This window comes from Littorina saxatilis, linkage group LG11 (genome assembly GCF_037325665.1).
Source record: "Littorina saxatilis isolate snail1 linkage group LG11, US_GU_Lsax_2.0, whole genome shotgun sequence".
Taxonomy (NCBI): Eukaryota; Metazoa; Mollusca; class Gastropoda; order Littorinimorpha; family Littorinidae; genus Littorina; species Littorina saxatilis.
The window spans coordinates 18,437,051-18,452,986 of record NC_090255.1 but is presented as its reverse complement, the minus strand read 5'-3'; the positions used below and the strand labels follow the sequence as shown (position 1 = coordinate 18,452,986).

At 41.6% G+C, this 15,936-nt stretch overlaps 1 protein-coding gene across 1 annotated transcript in view; it reads left to right on the top strand.

Annotated features, from left to right (window-relative positions):
* The window catches only part of LOC138979923 (uncharacterized), a 26,239-nt gene extending 11,328 nt beyond the window's left edge, over window positions 1–14,911 (top strand). Inside the window, exon 2 of the mRNA XM_070352700.1 lies at window positions 14,004–14,911. Within this exon, the coding sequence (XP_070208801.1) occupies window positions 14,026–14,895 (870 nt within the window). The 5' untranslated portion in view covers window positions 14,004–14,025 and the 3' untranslated portion in view covers window positions 14,896–14,911. The remainder of the gene's footprint in view (window positions 1–14,003) is intronic.
* The last annotated feature ends 1,025 nt before the right edge of the window (window positions 14,912–15,936 follow it).

Sequence of the window (15,936 nt, the reverse complement as noted above, 5' to 3'; positions counted from 1 at the left end):
AATCACTGCATGGCAACATATGAAAACGAGCGTTAACTGAAAAAGCGGAGTCCGTGGGGGAAAAAAAAGAAGAAAAAAAAGTCCGTGAATCATGTTCATGCCCAGTGACCTGGATCGCTCCACACGTGTCAGCCCGGTGTGGTGCACAGATTTTTTTGATTTAAAAAAAAAATCTAACTAGGTCATCAGCTCCTCGAAAACCAGACAGCGAGACTGGTTAACTGTAGTCGTGCTCTGTCAAGAAGAACACCTGTGCTCTGGCTTGTATGTTTTTGTTATTGTCAGTCTGCGTTGTCTTATTACACCCCCGGTATAGGGGTGTGTATAGGTTTCGGTCGATGTGTTTGTTTGTTTGTTTGTTTGTTTGTGTGTTTGTGTTCGCATATAGATCTCAAGAATGAACGGACCGATCGTCACCAAACTTGGTGAACAGGTTCTATACATTCCTGAGACGGTCCTTACAAAAATTGGGACCAGTCAAACACACGGTTAGGGAGTTATTGGTGGATTAAAATTATACAAGGACTTATAGAGGGAGATATTAATGGTCAAAGGGAAATAACCATTCTCACTCAGTCACTGCCACCAACTGAGAAGGTTATTTCCCTTTGACGGGGGTGTTTTTCCTACCTCGGAGGAATTTCTTGTTTTGCTTACTTTTAGTCAATTTTAGATTACATGTGTTAACATAGACGGGGAATGGTGTGTGTGTGTGTGTGTGTTTGTGTGTGTGTTTGTGTTTGTGTCCGTGTGTATGTGTGTGTGTAGGTGTTTGTGTGTGTGTGTGTGTGTGTGTGTGTGTAGAGCGATATGTGAGTAAACTACTGGACCGATCTTCATACCAAGGAAATCTCATGTAAAGTTTCATGAAGATCGGTTCAGTATTTTAAAAACAATTTCATCTGATTCTTTTTGGTATCGTGATTCCAACAACATATATAGATATGTTATGTTTGGATTAAAAGCAAGGTCTGAAAATTAGAAAGAATATCAAAACGCGCGTTTAACTGTGAAATGCTGTACGCTAATGCGCTATACTGGCTTGTCACTTTCTGAACGATCTCTGTTGTGTGAACGTGTCGGCAAGTCCGCAAGGCATGAATGCCGGTGACACAGCTGTGGAGTATATGTGTGGTCAATTTCATTTTGTCAGTTGGAAGGGTTGACTAAATGTAGTAATATCGCTTCACGCAAATCGTTTTGACATGACGAGATTTGGAAGTGAATAGAGAGGTCGACTTCGAGGAGTTAGAACATAACGAATGAACAGACTTGTGTTTGTTTACCCTCTATCGCGGCCTTTGAAGGCAAGACGTTATCCCTCGTACACAGTTTCCCCTCATTGGGTTACACACTGACAACAAATATTTTTTAGTTTCCGAGACAAACGTGACTTATCATTCTACAACTGATTGTGATATGCGTTTATTTGCTTAAAGTTAAAATGCTGATATGGGATTGTTCACCGCAGACCTGGATTAATCTGTTCCACATATCACTATCTATTTAAGTTATAAACTTGTTAACAATAACATACAATAAAACAACACTATTTCCTTCGTGGTTTGCTTGCAGAATTCTGTTTGTGCGTGTGCTTGTGTGTGTGAGAGAGAGATGAACGTTTTGTGCAATAACGCATCCTTTGAACACTGACCATAATATCCTTATTATGTATAGTAAAGGAAACGCTCATGCAAAGAGTTTAGTACCAATAAAACGCCCACCCCCAAGTTTTGGACGAAATTGAGGGGGGGGGGGGGGGCGTATACAAGGTAGTTTACGGTATATTTTAAGGTAATGCTAAAGTTGTAGTGTTTCATTCGTCTTTATGTTATTACACATCAGCTTCAAGACCTGTATTTGAGATAATTAAGTACATTACTATTATTTGACTTACACGGCCTGGCTGCACTCTTAAACGGATATTGTATTACTGTTGTAGAAAACTAGCTTTGTGATGAAGCGTTAAAATAAGAAATTATTGTTAGCGAGCTTTTGCAGTTCAGGGCATGTCATCATCAGGTAGTGTGAAGAACAGGGTAGGTGGTCCAAGAGACTTAAACCTTGCAAGTAAATCGTACAGTGCATTACGAAAACAAGCGGCAGTTCTCTTGATGTTTTTTTTTATTAACATGTATAAGGTGTCATAGACACCGGGGTTGACACCAGCATCCTTGAGATCTTGTGCACACACTCTGTTCAAATTTCCTGAAGCCAATGGAGATTTCACCTGCATGTAAAATGAAGCAACTTAGTTTAGCTGAAATGTATCAAACGCTACAGTGGACTGAAGGAAATACATCGTATCTGTAAGTTCGACAACTATCTAAGTTGAACCGTCTTTTTTGCAAATACATTGACTGTGGAATGTGTGTAGGCCTTAGATGATTAAAAGCATTCTAGTCATCAAGGAAAAGCCAAGAAAATGCAATTTCTTCTCCATTTTCAGTTACAGAAATATTCAAAGGGACATGCATGGATTCAAAATTTCAAAATCTTGCAGAGATGTTCAACATTATAATTAATATAAATCGAAACTGAAATACTAGACACTTTAACAAGAATGTTGGTGCACTATTTTTTTGAATACGAATCATTGTGTGCAACTCTCTTCATAACTTTCTTTTATAAAGTGTACGTATTTGTTCTAGAAATAGGCGCGTTCCCTGTTTTGAGCGAACACTGTTTTCATGGTGCACTAACCTGTGCTTTGAAAAAGATGCAAAAACAAGAAATTCCTCCGGGGTAGGAAAAACACCCCCGTCAAAGGGAAATAACCTTCTCAGTTGGTGGCAGTGACTGAGTGAGAATGGATATTTCCCTTTGACCATGAAGATGTCCCTCTATAAGTCCTTGTATAATCTTAATCCACCAATAACTCCCTAACCGTGTGTTTGACTGGTCCCAATTTTTGTAAGGACCGTCTCAGGAATGTATAGAACCTGTTCACCAAGTTTGGTGACGATCGGTCCGTTCATTCTTGAGATCTATATGCGAACACAAACAAACAAACAAACAAACAAACAAACACATCGAGCGAAACCTATACACACCCCTATACCGGGGGTGTAAATACACAACGGATGTTACGCGTGATTGTTCTGAAAAGTGACTATTACATGATTGTTCTGAAAGTCTACTATTTATTTCATCGTAATCATGTAAGCCCTCATACGTGATTGTTCTGAAAGCTTACTAATTTACATGATTGTTCTGAAACTCTACTAAAGGTAAACTTGCTTCACCCGTGAAATGTAGTCAGATATGGAACAATATGTATACCCCTGCCCAACGAAGTGTGTTTGAGTCTTCTGTGTGCGCGACAGCGAGTTGATCCGTCTCTCCACTCCCTTTCTTTAAGTGTAGGGGGTGGGGGAGGTTTGTTCATATCAACTTACACTTTATCAAACCATTTGAATAATTCATATACAAAATTCTGGTGGTTGCTGTGTAATAAAAAAAACCAAGCGTCACTGAAAACAGAGATGTGCTAATAAATTTAGCTTTCATGTGTGTGTATGTGTGGTGTGTGTGTGCGTACAGTGCACTGGCGTCGGAAACTGGGGAGGGGGGGCAGCTGCTGTTCCTGAGGTGGGGGGGGGGGGGGGGGCAAACATGTCTTTTTGCCCCCCCCCCCCCAATATTTAGGATGACAAAAATATTCACAGAGAGAGAGAGAGTTGATAAACAAAATACCCCCCCCCACACACACAAAAAACCGTCGCGATATAACCGTCGTGGTTGAAAACGACGTTAAACACCAAATAAAGAAAAAGAACACACAAAAAGGAAGTATATTGTCTCGCGTGCAAGAACTTTATAGCCCAGACTCCCCACCCATCTCGCAACCCCGGCCATCTCCTCACGTCTCTCATCCCCTCTCCACTTGAATTTTTAGTTCATAAAAAAAAGTTTCATTTGTGAAAATTATTTGTTGTGCCTTTCGTCTTTGTCACGTTTCAATATATCACAGAAGGAAATTATGAACGGTTAGTTACTGCTAACTAACTAACCACACCACGATCCACTCTCGCAGTCACACAAATAGATAGAATCAACACAAGTATAAGTTTCAGACGCCTGTTTATATACTATCTCGCCACCTCCCTCGAGACTTCACTCCAAAAGATGTTTTACGTTCAAAACGTAAAATATAGGTCACTGACAAAAATGCCAGTTAAAGTTTAGAAAATGATAATAACACGCTGATCCCGTGTAGAGCTAGAAAAGATAGCCGGTTATGCAAAAGCGCTGGTGAATTGCAGGTGTCACACACCCCACGTTGTCACCACTCAAATGAAATCATAAATACACAAGGTGACTTGGTGGTTAAAGGCGCAATGGCATGGTGCACTTAGCTTTTCGTTACGGAGTGGGCGACCCGTAAATAGTCCTTCCCCACTACTGCTTCGTTGATTGGAGTGCCGGTTGGCGTGGAACGAAGCAGGAAATCGTGGGGAAATCAGGACCCGTATGCTTATGGGGGAAGTTCGCGACAACTCCCGAAGTTTTGAGTGACATCGGAAGTACTTGCCTCACTTTCGTATGTATGGGCCGGAAGAATGGCTTACTTAGAAGCAAAGCGAGGAAGTAACTGAGGGTAGTTTGCGACTACTCCCAAAGTTTTGAGCGACATCGGAAGTACATCCTCATTTTCGCATGCATGAGACGGAAAAAGAGCCCACTTTGGAAGCAAACGAGGAAGTAAGTGAGGCTAATTATTGTACTACAGCAAGACCCAGGAGTAAACGCGCTACTTCCAAAGTGTCTCAGTGCAAAATGGCAGGGCTTTTCTTCGGTTTTTCATATCAAACCGAGCTAACGCAAATAAAAGTCCCAAAGAGAGAAAATAAAAGGAAACGTCGTATCTCGTGCGTGCATTTCGTGCAAATGTCCCTGAATACAAACCTGAGTTGCCAGCTTTGACTTGTTTTCGTTCTGGGTCACTGGCCACCACTCTTTCATCCCCGCTTAAATACGAGGGGGTGTTTCTATGTTCTTTCTTCATTTGGTGGTTAACGTCGTTTTCAACCACGAAGGTTATATCGCGACGGGGAAAGGGGGAAGAGCCACTTGTCAATTGTTTCTTGTTCACAAAAGCACTAATCAAAAATTTGCTCCAGGGGCTTGCAACGTAGTACAATGTATTACCTTACTGGGAGAATGCAAGTTTCCAGTACAAAGGACTTAACATTTCTTACATACTGCTTGACTAAATGTTTCTATGTAAATGGGCGTCGTTGTGTGCGTGTGTGAGTGTATGTTTGTGTGAATGTGTGTGTGTGTGAGTGTTTCTGTGTGTGTGTGTGTGTGTGTGTGTGTGTGTGTGTGTGTGTGTGCGTGCGTGTGTAGTTGTCCGTCCGTTCATTCATTCGTTTGCTTGCGTGCACGCGCGCACATGTGTGTGTGTGTGTATGTGTGTGTGCGTGTGTGTGTGCGTGTACGTGTATGTGTTTGTATGTATTTGTGCGAGTGCGTGCGTGCGGGAATAATTGTGCGTTTGTTTGTGTGTGCGTGCGCGCGCGCGTGTTTGTGTGTGAATTTCGATCCGACGCTCTGGGTTCAAGTGCTGCTGGGAGCAAATGTTTTTAGTTTTTACTTTTATTTATTTATTTTTTTTCTTTATAGGCCTCAATTGCATTCAGGCTGCAACAACCGGTTTTTGCCTCTTTGTTCAATTTTTTTAATTGCGTAAAGAAACTGTCCTATGCTATCACAAAAAATCCAATCTTGACTTTCAACTGTACATTAATATAAAAAGCAGGAAAAAAGAACAGAAAAAATTAATAAAAGAAGGATGCTCCCCGATAACAAACACACACGCACACACAAAAAGAGGCAAAAAAGAAAGGGTTGAAGCTGCCTGCATGCAACTGAGAAAAAAACTTTTTTTTTTAAGTTCAACATAATTATTTATTCTTCTCCCTAACATTCAGGTCAACAAAGTCATTGTCATAGGCAGTCATTTGATTCCAAGACAATCATGACAGGTCTGAACCGACCCTTTCGTTTAACCATTCAAAAGACCACAGGAATAACGCTGTTAGTACTACAGCGCGCTCAACATTCGCCTTTTTCAACTCACGATGAGATTTGTTTCTGCTGGTCGCCAAGCTTACCGTTAACAAACGCATGCGTACTAGTTGGAATTCCCCCAATTTTCGCGACCTTGACCGAATACTCTCGAAGTCAGCACTACGGCGTGCATGCATAGGGAACAGTTAGAAAGTTAACTTCGGGAGTTCCCACTTTCAAAAGAGGCCTCTACTTCCAGTGTTTCTGACTTCCAGTTCATGCATACGGGCCTTGAGGCGCCTCACTCAGCTGCTGAAGACAACGGGTGTCGTGTAGGTGACGTCACTGCCTGCCGGAAGACCCCTGCAGACGATGACGGCCTCACTGGTTATCCCAGCAGCAGTAACAGCATACAGCAAGACAGCAACAGCGATGACCCGGTTACAGCATAAGTAGCTAGGCCAGTCACGTAGCGTAGAAAGTAGTAGGCTCAACAGCCTAATGTAGGTAGCTCTCCTTTTAGCAAATCCGCTCCCTTTTAAATGGCTTCCGTCCGTCGACGAAAATACCGCCATCCCCTTCTTGCTGAATTACTTCATGCGTGGGAAAAATCTCCCGCTCAGCTAAGAATCAAACCCTGTCAACCTTGTTGACCAGCACAGGTAAAACAGCGAAAAGTTTTCTCTCCTTTGTAGTTCCGTAAAGCCCTACTGTACCATGCAGAACGGCACTCTGACTTAAAATAATATGTCAACAAGTGTAGAAGACCATCTAAATTTAGGATGGAGGAAAAACGATCCTTCTCTGTCGCTGCCCTGTGTTCAAGTGTCCTCTCATGTCTTCCCCAAACAACCTTGAAAAAACATCACGTGACTCCACGTGTCCCGTATCCAGTTCAGTTTCCGTCGATTTCGCCAAGCAAGCAAAATCACGCACGTGGAACCCCTGTATCAAAATATCACCCCTCGCATGCCAGCCAGGCGTGCAGGAAAACGTATTTCCCGTGCTAAGCTCGGTGAGCAGAAAATAGCCCGTACAAGCACAGGCGCGTTTCGTCGTAATTTGAGAAAGGCACCCCACAGAGTGTTCCTTTCTCAATCCATGTCACTAAATCGTGACAGTCTTTAAAGGGACAAAAATTAGCTTCCATTTTCCCTCTTTGCCATGCCTTTCGATCCATTTTGGTGACCAAGCCACCAAAGCATGGCAAAGAGGAAAATTCAAAAGTTTCTATGTGTCCCTTTAAACCTGTAATTAGAATTTTGAGTTGCGAATACTCAAGAAGAATCATTACATTTTTGAAGATTATAAATAATTTTTGTCTTTGGACATTTAATTTGAATTTTGAGTTGAGAACAATAAAGAAGACATGTTCAATGTATGAAACGTATTACTTGTTGAGTTTGTATTCATTGGGCGGGGGTATAAATATCAATTTCACTTAAGATTTAGTATCATTGTATCAAAATATTGTTCCATTTACATACAGACATACACACAGACAGACGGACAAAGTGAATCCAGAATACCCCCTCCAACTTCATTGGGCTGGGGTATAAATATCAATATCACTAAAGATTTAGTATCATTGTATCAAAATATTGTTCCATATACATGTATACAGACATACACACAGACAGATGGACAAAGTGAATCCAGTATACCCCCCTCCAACTTCTTTGGGCTGGGGTATACATATTGTTCCATATCTGACAACATTTCACGGGTGAAGCAAGTTTACCTTTAGTAGAGTTTCAGAACAATCATGTAAATTAGTAAGCTTTCAGAACAATCACGTATGAGGGCTTACATGTTTACGATGAAATAAATAGTAGACTTTCAGAACAATCATGTAGTAGTCGCTTTTCAGAACAATCACGCGTAACAAACGGCCATAATTTCTCTTTATTTCAATTAATTTCAACTTTAGATACAGCGATTTAAAGTGCAGATTAAAAACAATCATTGTATGAAGAATTTAAACAAATAGATGGTTTGATCTATCATAAGCATCCTACGATACACTTTTGACACATGCTATGAATATGATTCAAAATGAACACATAAAAACCAGTCAACTGGCACTTCATAATCATTTACGAATACGAAAGAAAGAAAAAACAAAACTTGACTAAATATAAAAAGAAGTTCATTGTGCGTCTCGAACCTGGGACAACTGGTGCTGAAGCACAATGTTATAACCGTTACCCCACGAGGGCTTGTTGTTTAGGAGCAGAATTTAAGAAGGCGAATCCTGCCAACATTAGCGCGGGAGCATGAGGGAACGCCAATCCCACATACACGCAAACAAAAATAATCTCATGGCCCTAGGCCCTAGACAAACGTTTTTACACCCCCGGTATAGGGGTGTGTATAGGTTTCGCTCGATGTGTTTGTTTGTTACACCCCCGGTATAGGGGTGTGTATAGGTTTCGCTCGATGTGTTTGTTTGTTTGTTTGTTTGTTTGTGTTCGCATATAGATCTCAAGAATGAACGGACCGATCGTCACCAAACTTGGTGAACAGGTTCTATACATTCCTGAGACGGTCCTTACAAAAATTGGGACCAGTCAAACACACGGTTAGGGAGTTATTGGTGGATTAAAATTATACAAGGACTTATAGAGGAACATATTAATGGTCAAAGGGAAATAACCATTCTCACTGCCACCAACTGAGAAGGTTATTTCCCTTTGACGGGGGTGTTTTTCCTACCTCGGAGGAATTTCTTGTGTTTCATAATTTACCCTATAAATCCTCTTTGACATTGAATTTCATAATGTACTTTAACTCAGTAGCAAACTGGGATGCGGTTCGTAGACCTGTGTAACGAGATTCTGTCGAAGTAATTCAATGCTAACCCTGCAGACTTGTGTATTGCCGCAATTAAAACATTTATTTTTGTTGGTAGCATGCAGTTTGTTTCCTTGTTATGGGGGCCAGTACGGACACACGTTTTACACATGGGTTACACAAGTTGCAAAGTATGAAACGACGGTATTGCTGTATATCCAGTGGTGCCCGTGTGTTGAAAGGCGAATACCATTTGGACCAGCCATGAGTGATGCAACATTGTACGCGGGGTATCTTGACAGGCACGTTTTAGAAGAAATAATCATAAAAGTGACAATAAAAGGTTTTTTTCCAAGAAAGGTGTTCGCAATCTGCATGACAAAATATAGCTTCTAATTTATCTACATCGCTCGATCTTATCTCTTACGTATTTTGTGTGTGTGTGTGTGTGTGTGTGTGAGTGTGTTTGTGTGTGTGTGGGTGTGTGTGTGTGGGTGTGTGTGTGTGTGTGTGTTTTGTGTGTGTGTGTGTGTGGGTGTGCGTGTGTTTGTGCGTGTGTTTAGAGCGATTCCGAGAAAACAACTGGACAGATCTTCATGAAAATGTACATACAAATTCATTAAGATGATATCCCCAGAGTCGCCTTTTCTTTTTGACGTTTAGTCAAGTTTTGTGGGGTTTGTTTTGTTTTTAAATCACTTCTGTCGTATTGCAGTCACACCTGTCTATATAACGACTATCCAATGGGTCACCAACCAAAAGGGGTCCCTATGAACAGGTGGTCCCTATGAACAGGTGGTCCCTATGAACAGGTGGTCCCTATGAAAAGGTGGTCCCTATGAAAAGGTGGTCCCTGTGAACAGGTGGTCCATATGAACAGGTGGTCCCAATGAACAGGTGGTCCCTATGAAAAGGTGGTACCTATGAACAGGTGGTCCCTATGAAAAGGTGGTCCCTATGAACAGGTGGTCCCTATGAACAGGTGGTCCCTAAGGACAGGTGGTCCCTAGGAACAGGTGGTCCCCATGAAAAGGTGGTCCCTTTGAACAGGTGGTCCATATGAACAGGTGGTCCCTATGAACAGGTGGTCCCTATGAAAAGGTGGTCCCTATGAACAGGTTGTCCCTATGAAAAGGTGGTCCCTATGAACAGGTGGTCCCTATGAACATTTGGTCCCTATGAACAGGTGGTCCCTATGAAAAGGTGGTCCCTATGAACAGGTGGGTCCATATGAACAGGTGGTCCATATGAACAGGTGGTCCCTTTGAAAAGGTGGTCCCTATGAAAAGGTGGTCCCTATGAACAGGTGGTCCCTATGAACAGGTGGTCCCTATGAACAGGTGGTCCCTATGAACAGGTGGTCGTAATGGAAAGTCAAATTAAAGATCTAGAAGTATCAGAAACAAATTAGATATAATAGAAACAGAGACTAGTACCCACGACATTATAACGATCTCAGAGACATGGCTTTCGGAGACCACTTCTAACGACGACATTCATCTTAAAGGTTATCACCCCCCAATTCGTAAAGACAGACCTAACGACCCCCGCGGCGGGGTAGCAGTATACGTGAAAAACAGTCTTGTGTGCAAACCAAGCCATGACCTTCTGATCCCCCAGCTTGAGGCCGTATGGGTTGAAACTAGATTAAACCAGGATACGCTGTTAATAGGTACATTTTATAGGCCGCCTAACTCTAATGTAGAATACTGGAAACTCATCGATCAGTCAATTAAAAATGTCGCCGCTTCAGAGCATATGTTTATTATTCTTGGTGACTTCAATTCAGATTTTACAAACAACCCGTCGCAGCATCTTCTTGATATTATCACTTTAAACAGTCTACAACAATTAGTTACATTTCCGACCCGCGTTACAGAAACAACATCGTCATGCATTGACCTTATTCTTACCTCGAGTGTAGACATCGTGCAAAGCATTAACGTTCTCCCCCCTATTTGCAGCGACCATTCTGTGCCATGTGCGACAATTAAGAAACACATACACAAAACTCCTGCATCTAAAAGAACAATATTTAACTATTCCAAATTAAACAAAGAAAAATTCCTTATCGAACTGAAGAAAATCGACTGGATGAGCATTGCAACGCTACACACTGTCAACGAAGCTGCCAGGTCATTTTCCAAAAAGCTGTTAAGTGTCGCAAGACTATGCATGCCAGTAAAGACAATAACTGTTCGCGATCAAGACGCACCATGGATGACAGAGGAAATTATAAAACTACGCGACAAAAAAAGATCAGTTCATGATACAGCAGTGCGACTAAACACACCTGAGGCCTGGGAACACTTTCGTATGACTCGTAATAATTATACTGACACAATTCGTAATCGGAAATTAGAATATATAAAAGAATTAGACAAAAAAGTATCCAGTTCAGATAACTTTGGTACTAAAAATTGGTGGAAACTAGTTAAATCATTCTTATCAAAGAAAGGATCAAACCCCAATGAAATTCCTCCTTTGACGTCAAACGGAACAACCTACTATACTAACCTAGAAAAAGCAAACTTGTTCAACGACTTCTTTATCCAACAGTCCATTGTCGAAGACGATATGTCAGACATTCCTGAAGTGCCAAGGCTTCCTTGCAGAATAAACAATCTCACACTTTCAGTCGAAGAAGTTATAAATACGATTAACAAACTAGACAAAACAAAAGCAGTCGGTCCAGACGAAATCCACAATAGAATTTTAATTGAGAGCTGCGAAGTGATTTGTGACAGCCTAACTGCACTGTTTAATCGGTCTTTACGTGAAGGACTTTTTCCGTCAGTTTGGAAAATAGCCCACGTTTCACCAGTTCATAAAAAGGGAAACAAAGATACATGTAGTAATTATCGTCCAATCTCTCTCCTAAGCTGTGTTGGCAAAACACTAGAGAAATGTATACAAATTCATGTCTTTGACTACTTAACACAAAACAATATCATTACAGAGTCGCAGTCCGGTTTCATCCCTGGAGACTCAACTGTTTACCAGCTTCTTACAATATACAATGACATATGCAAATCACTCGATAATAGAATAACTACCCAAGCAATCTTCTTTGATATATCCAAAGCATTCGATAGAGTTTGGCACCGGGGCTTATTGCATAAACTCGAAGCCGCTGGATTTAATGGGCCATTATTAAACTGGTTTACAGACTACCTAACAGATCGAAAGCAAGCAGTTGTGTTAAAAGGCAGTAAATCAACTTATCTTCCAGTAGCAGCGGGAGTTCCTCAAGGTTCAGTGCTTGGACCTTTGCTCTTCTTAATTTATGTAAACGACATTGTACGTGATATAGAATCTACGATTAAGCTTTTTGCTGACGACACTAGCATGTACTTGTCTTTAGCCAATCACAACATCCGTGCCGAAATTTTAAACTCAGATCTTGAAAAAATTGTTAATTGGGCAGAAACATGGAAGGTAGCATTTAACCATGCAAAAACTGAATTGGTGAACTTTTGTACACAAAGAACCCCTGATATCGCAGATCTAAACTTTGGCAATACCATCCTTGAAAGTTCCCAAAATCACAAACACTTAGGAATAATAATACAAAACAACTGTGAATGGGATGAACATATAAAATCTCTTGTTGCAAAAAGCAGAACTCTCGTAGCTTGCTTGCGTACATACAAATATAGACTGAGTCGAAAATCATTGCAAATTATGTTTAAATCCTTCATTCTACCACACTTTGATTATTGCGACATAGTATGGGACAATTGTAGCAAAACCCTAACAGATGAACTCGAACAGTTAAACCTAGATGCAATACGAACAATCATCGGAGCTGTCCGCGGAACCAGTCATTTTAAGCTATACGGAGAATCCAATCATTATCTGAAAGGCGTAACCGTCATAAACTAACAATGTTTCATAAAATTATTCACGACAAGACCCCCCTATACCTACAAGCAGCACTCCCACCTCTCGTAGCAGCCAACAACCCCTACCACAGACGCCGCCCCTTAGAACGAAGTATACCCCCACATCGAACAGAAACGTACAAAACATCCTTTTTTTCCCTCGACAACAGTACTCTGGAACCAACTACCTGAAAAAATACAGTTAACCGACTCCCTCGGGGAATTTAAACATTACTTATCAAAAGACGACACACAAATTCCCGTTTACTTCTACAGTGGCAGTCGACAAACACAAATAATCCACACAAAAATGAGACTTAAAATTAGTGATCTATAGAAAGACTTAGTTGAGCGACACCTTGTGGAAAAGAGCGTATGCGACTGTGGTGATGGAACAGAAACTGCAACACACTTTTTACTAGAATGCAGTTTACACTTAGCTGCAAGAAACAACACAATCAACATACTAACCAACAACCTCATACACACAGATATTCTACTTCATGGAAACCCCTCCTTGCAAACAAAAATTAACACAAATTTTTTTTTAACAGTACAGGAATTTATTGGACAGTCCGGCCTTTTCGAACAGATAAACATGTAAAGTGAAAGCACAATCGATACGTCTACTTCTCTCTCTCTCTCTCTCTCTCTCTCTCTCTCTCTCTCTCTCTCTCTCTCTCTCTCTCTCTCTCTCTCTCTCTCTCTCTCTCTCTCTCTCTCTCTCTCTCTCTCTCTCTCTCTCTCCTTGTGCGTCTGCGTGTGAGTGCGCAAGTGTGATTGCGTAATTAATGTTCCATTCTGTAATTGCTTTATTGATGTTCCATTCATGTATTTTCTACTACTTTTCTCATTTATTATTACTGTATGTTTGATGTTTCTATGATTCTAGTCGGGCGCACGCGTGAATATGTGTTTGTGTGAATGTAAAGGGCACATTGTAAGATTAAGCCTATGGCCTAAAATGTCTACCCTTTATGTGAATAAAATGTTCTAAGTCTAAGTCTAAGTCTAAGTCTCTCTCTCTCTCTCTCTCTTTCTTAGTCTCTCTCTCTTTCTCTCTCTCTCTGTCTCTCTCTCTCTCTCTGTCTCTGTCTCTCTCTCTCTCTCTGTCTCTCTCTCTCTCCCTCCTTTCTCTTATTCCCTCTCTCTCTGTGTGTCTCTCTCTCTCTCTGTCTCTCTCTCTCTCTCCCTCCTTTCTCTTATTCCCTCTCTCTCTCTCTCTCTCTCTCTCTCTCTCTCTCTCTCTCTCTCTCTCCCCCTCCTTTCTCTTATTCCCTCTCTCTCACACCAAAATGGCTTTGCTTACAGATGAACCCTCGTACCTCCCACCATGGGAAAAGTTCTTCGCAAACGGATGGCGGGCCTCTACGTGGTAGTGGTCTGCATCCTGCTCCTCAGCTTTTATACCGTCACCTTCCAGGCTGCTTCCAGACAGTCCGGTTGCCAGGGCGACGACAAAGAATCGTGCCCGCTGCAACAAGAACGCCGGAATTTCCAACGTCTTTTTGAGAGAGGCAGTTTCCCCAACTCCGGAGGGAATTTCAAGAACCTTTCGCAAAGAAAGGCTAGTTACGAAGAAGACTCGCTGGACTTTGCTGAACGGAATATCGCTCTGCAACCGAAAAATTACGAAGCTGTGGAGTTTCTCGACAAAGATCTGAAGAAAGTTGGTGAACATTCAACCATTTCGAAGAAGTCCTCAAAAATATTTCCTTTGATGGACGCAGACGATAGTTTCATGGACAACGACCTACCTCGTGGCCTCAACGAGCAGAGAGCATTAACCAGAAAGAGCCTTAGTGGAAACCCATCAGAAGTTAAACAGAGTAAAAGCCAAGTCCTAAATATCAAACAAGAAGGGACTTTTGGTCATCACACAGAAGTTAAACAGGGTAAAAGCCAAGTCCTAGACATCAAACAAGGAGGAGCTTCTCTTGGAAACCCCACAGAGGTTAAACAGGGTAACATTCCAGACTTCAAGCCCAAACCAGAACGGACCGTTGGTATCAGGGAGTTCCCTCCTCTGTATCGCCCGGTGCTTCCAAACGGATTGAATTGTTCAAGAGTCTGGCACGGAGATGGCATGGAGGCCAGGAGAGCCATGCAGGAGATGAACGATACTTCCGCTGCCCGACGACCGCCTGGTTTCTACGGTACCATCACTGACAACTGCCAGCTGTACCGCAAGCAAAACGGGTAGGTGAACATTTCATTTCATTCCCATTTTTATTCCCGTCCTATTGCTGGGAACATTTGGGTCGCTTCGTCGCAATGGAAAACTAGCAGCTACCCGGCCCAGAAGTGTGCGGGATTAGGTGGAATCAGCCACCTGCATTTCTGACAGAATGACCGCGGGCCTTTACGAGCCTCAGCGGTGACGCGAGGGTGGGACATGGATAACGTCTCTGATGGATCACATCAAAGTTGACCCGTGCCCGTCCCGGCCTAGATTTGAACCCTTGAACCGAGGTTCAATGCTCTTACACCTGAGCTACCAGGGCCCTGATTGTCTCCGTTTCATTACATTTAGTCAAGTTTTGACTAAATGTTTTAACGTAGAGGGGGGAATCGAGACGAGGGTTGTGGTGTATGTGTGTGTGTGTGTGTCTGTCTGTCTGTCTGTCTGTCTGTCTGTCTGTGTGTCTGTGTGTGTGTGTGTGTGTGTGTGCGTGCGTGTAGAGCGATTCAGACCAAACTACTGGACCGATCTTTATGAAATTTGACATGAGAGTTCCTGGGTATGATATCCCCATACGTTTTTTTCATTTTTTGGATAAATTTCTTTGATGACGTCATATCCGGCTTTTCGTGAAAGTTGAGGCGGCACTGTCACGCCCTCATTTTTCAACCAAATTGGTTGAAATTTTGGTCAAGTATTGTTCGACGAAGCCCGGACTTCGGTATTGCATTTCAGCGTGGTGGCTTAAAAATTAATTTATGACTTTGGTCATTAAAAATCTGAAAATTTAAAAAAAAAAAATTTTTTTATAAAACGATCCAAATTTACGTTCATCTTTTATTTCCATCATTCGCTGATTCCAAAAACATATGAGTATGTTATATTTGGATTAAAAACAAGCTCTGACAATTAAATATATAAAAATTATTATCAAAATTAAATTGTCGAAATCAATTTAAAAACACTTTCATCTTATTCCTTGTCGGTTCCTGATTCCAAAAACATATAGATATGATATGTTTGGATTAAAAACACGCTCAGAAAGTTAAAACGAAGAGAGGT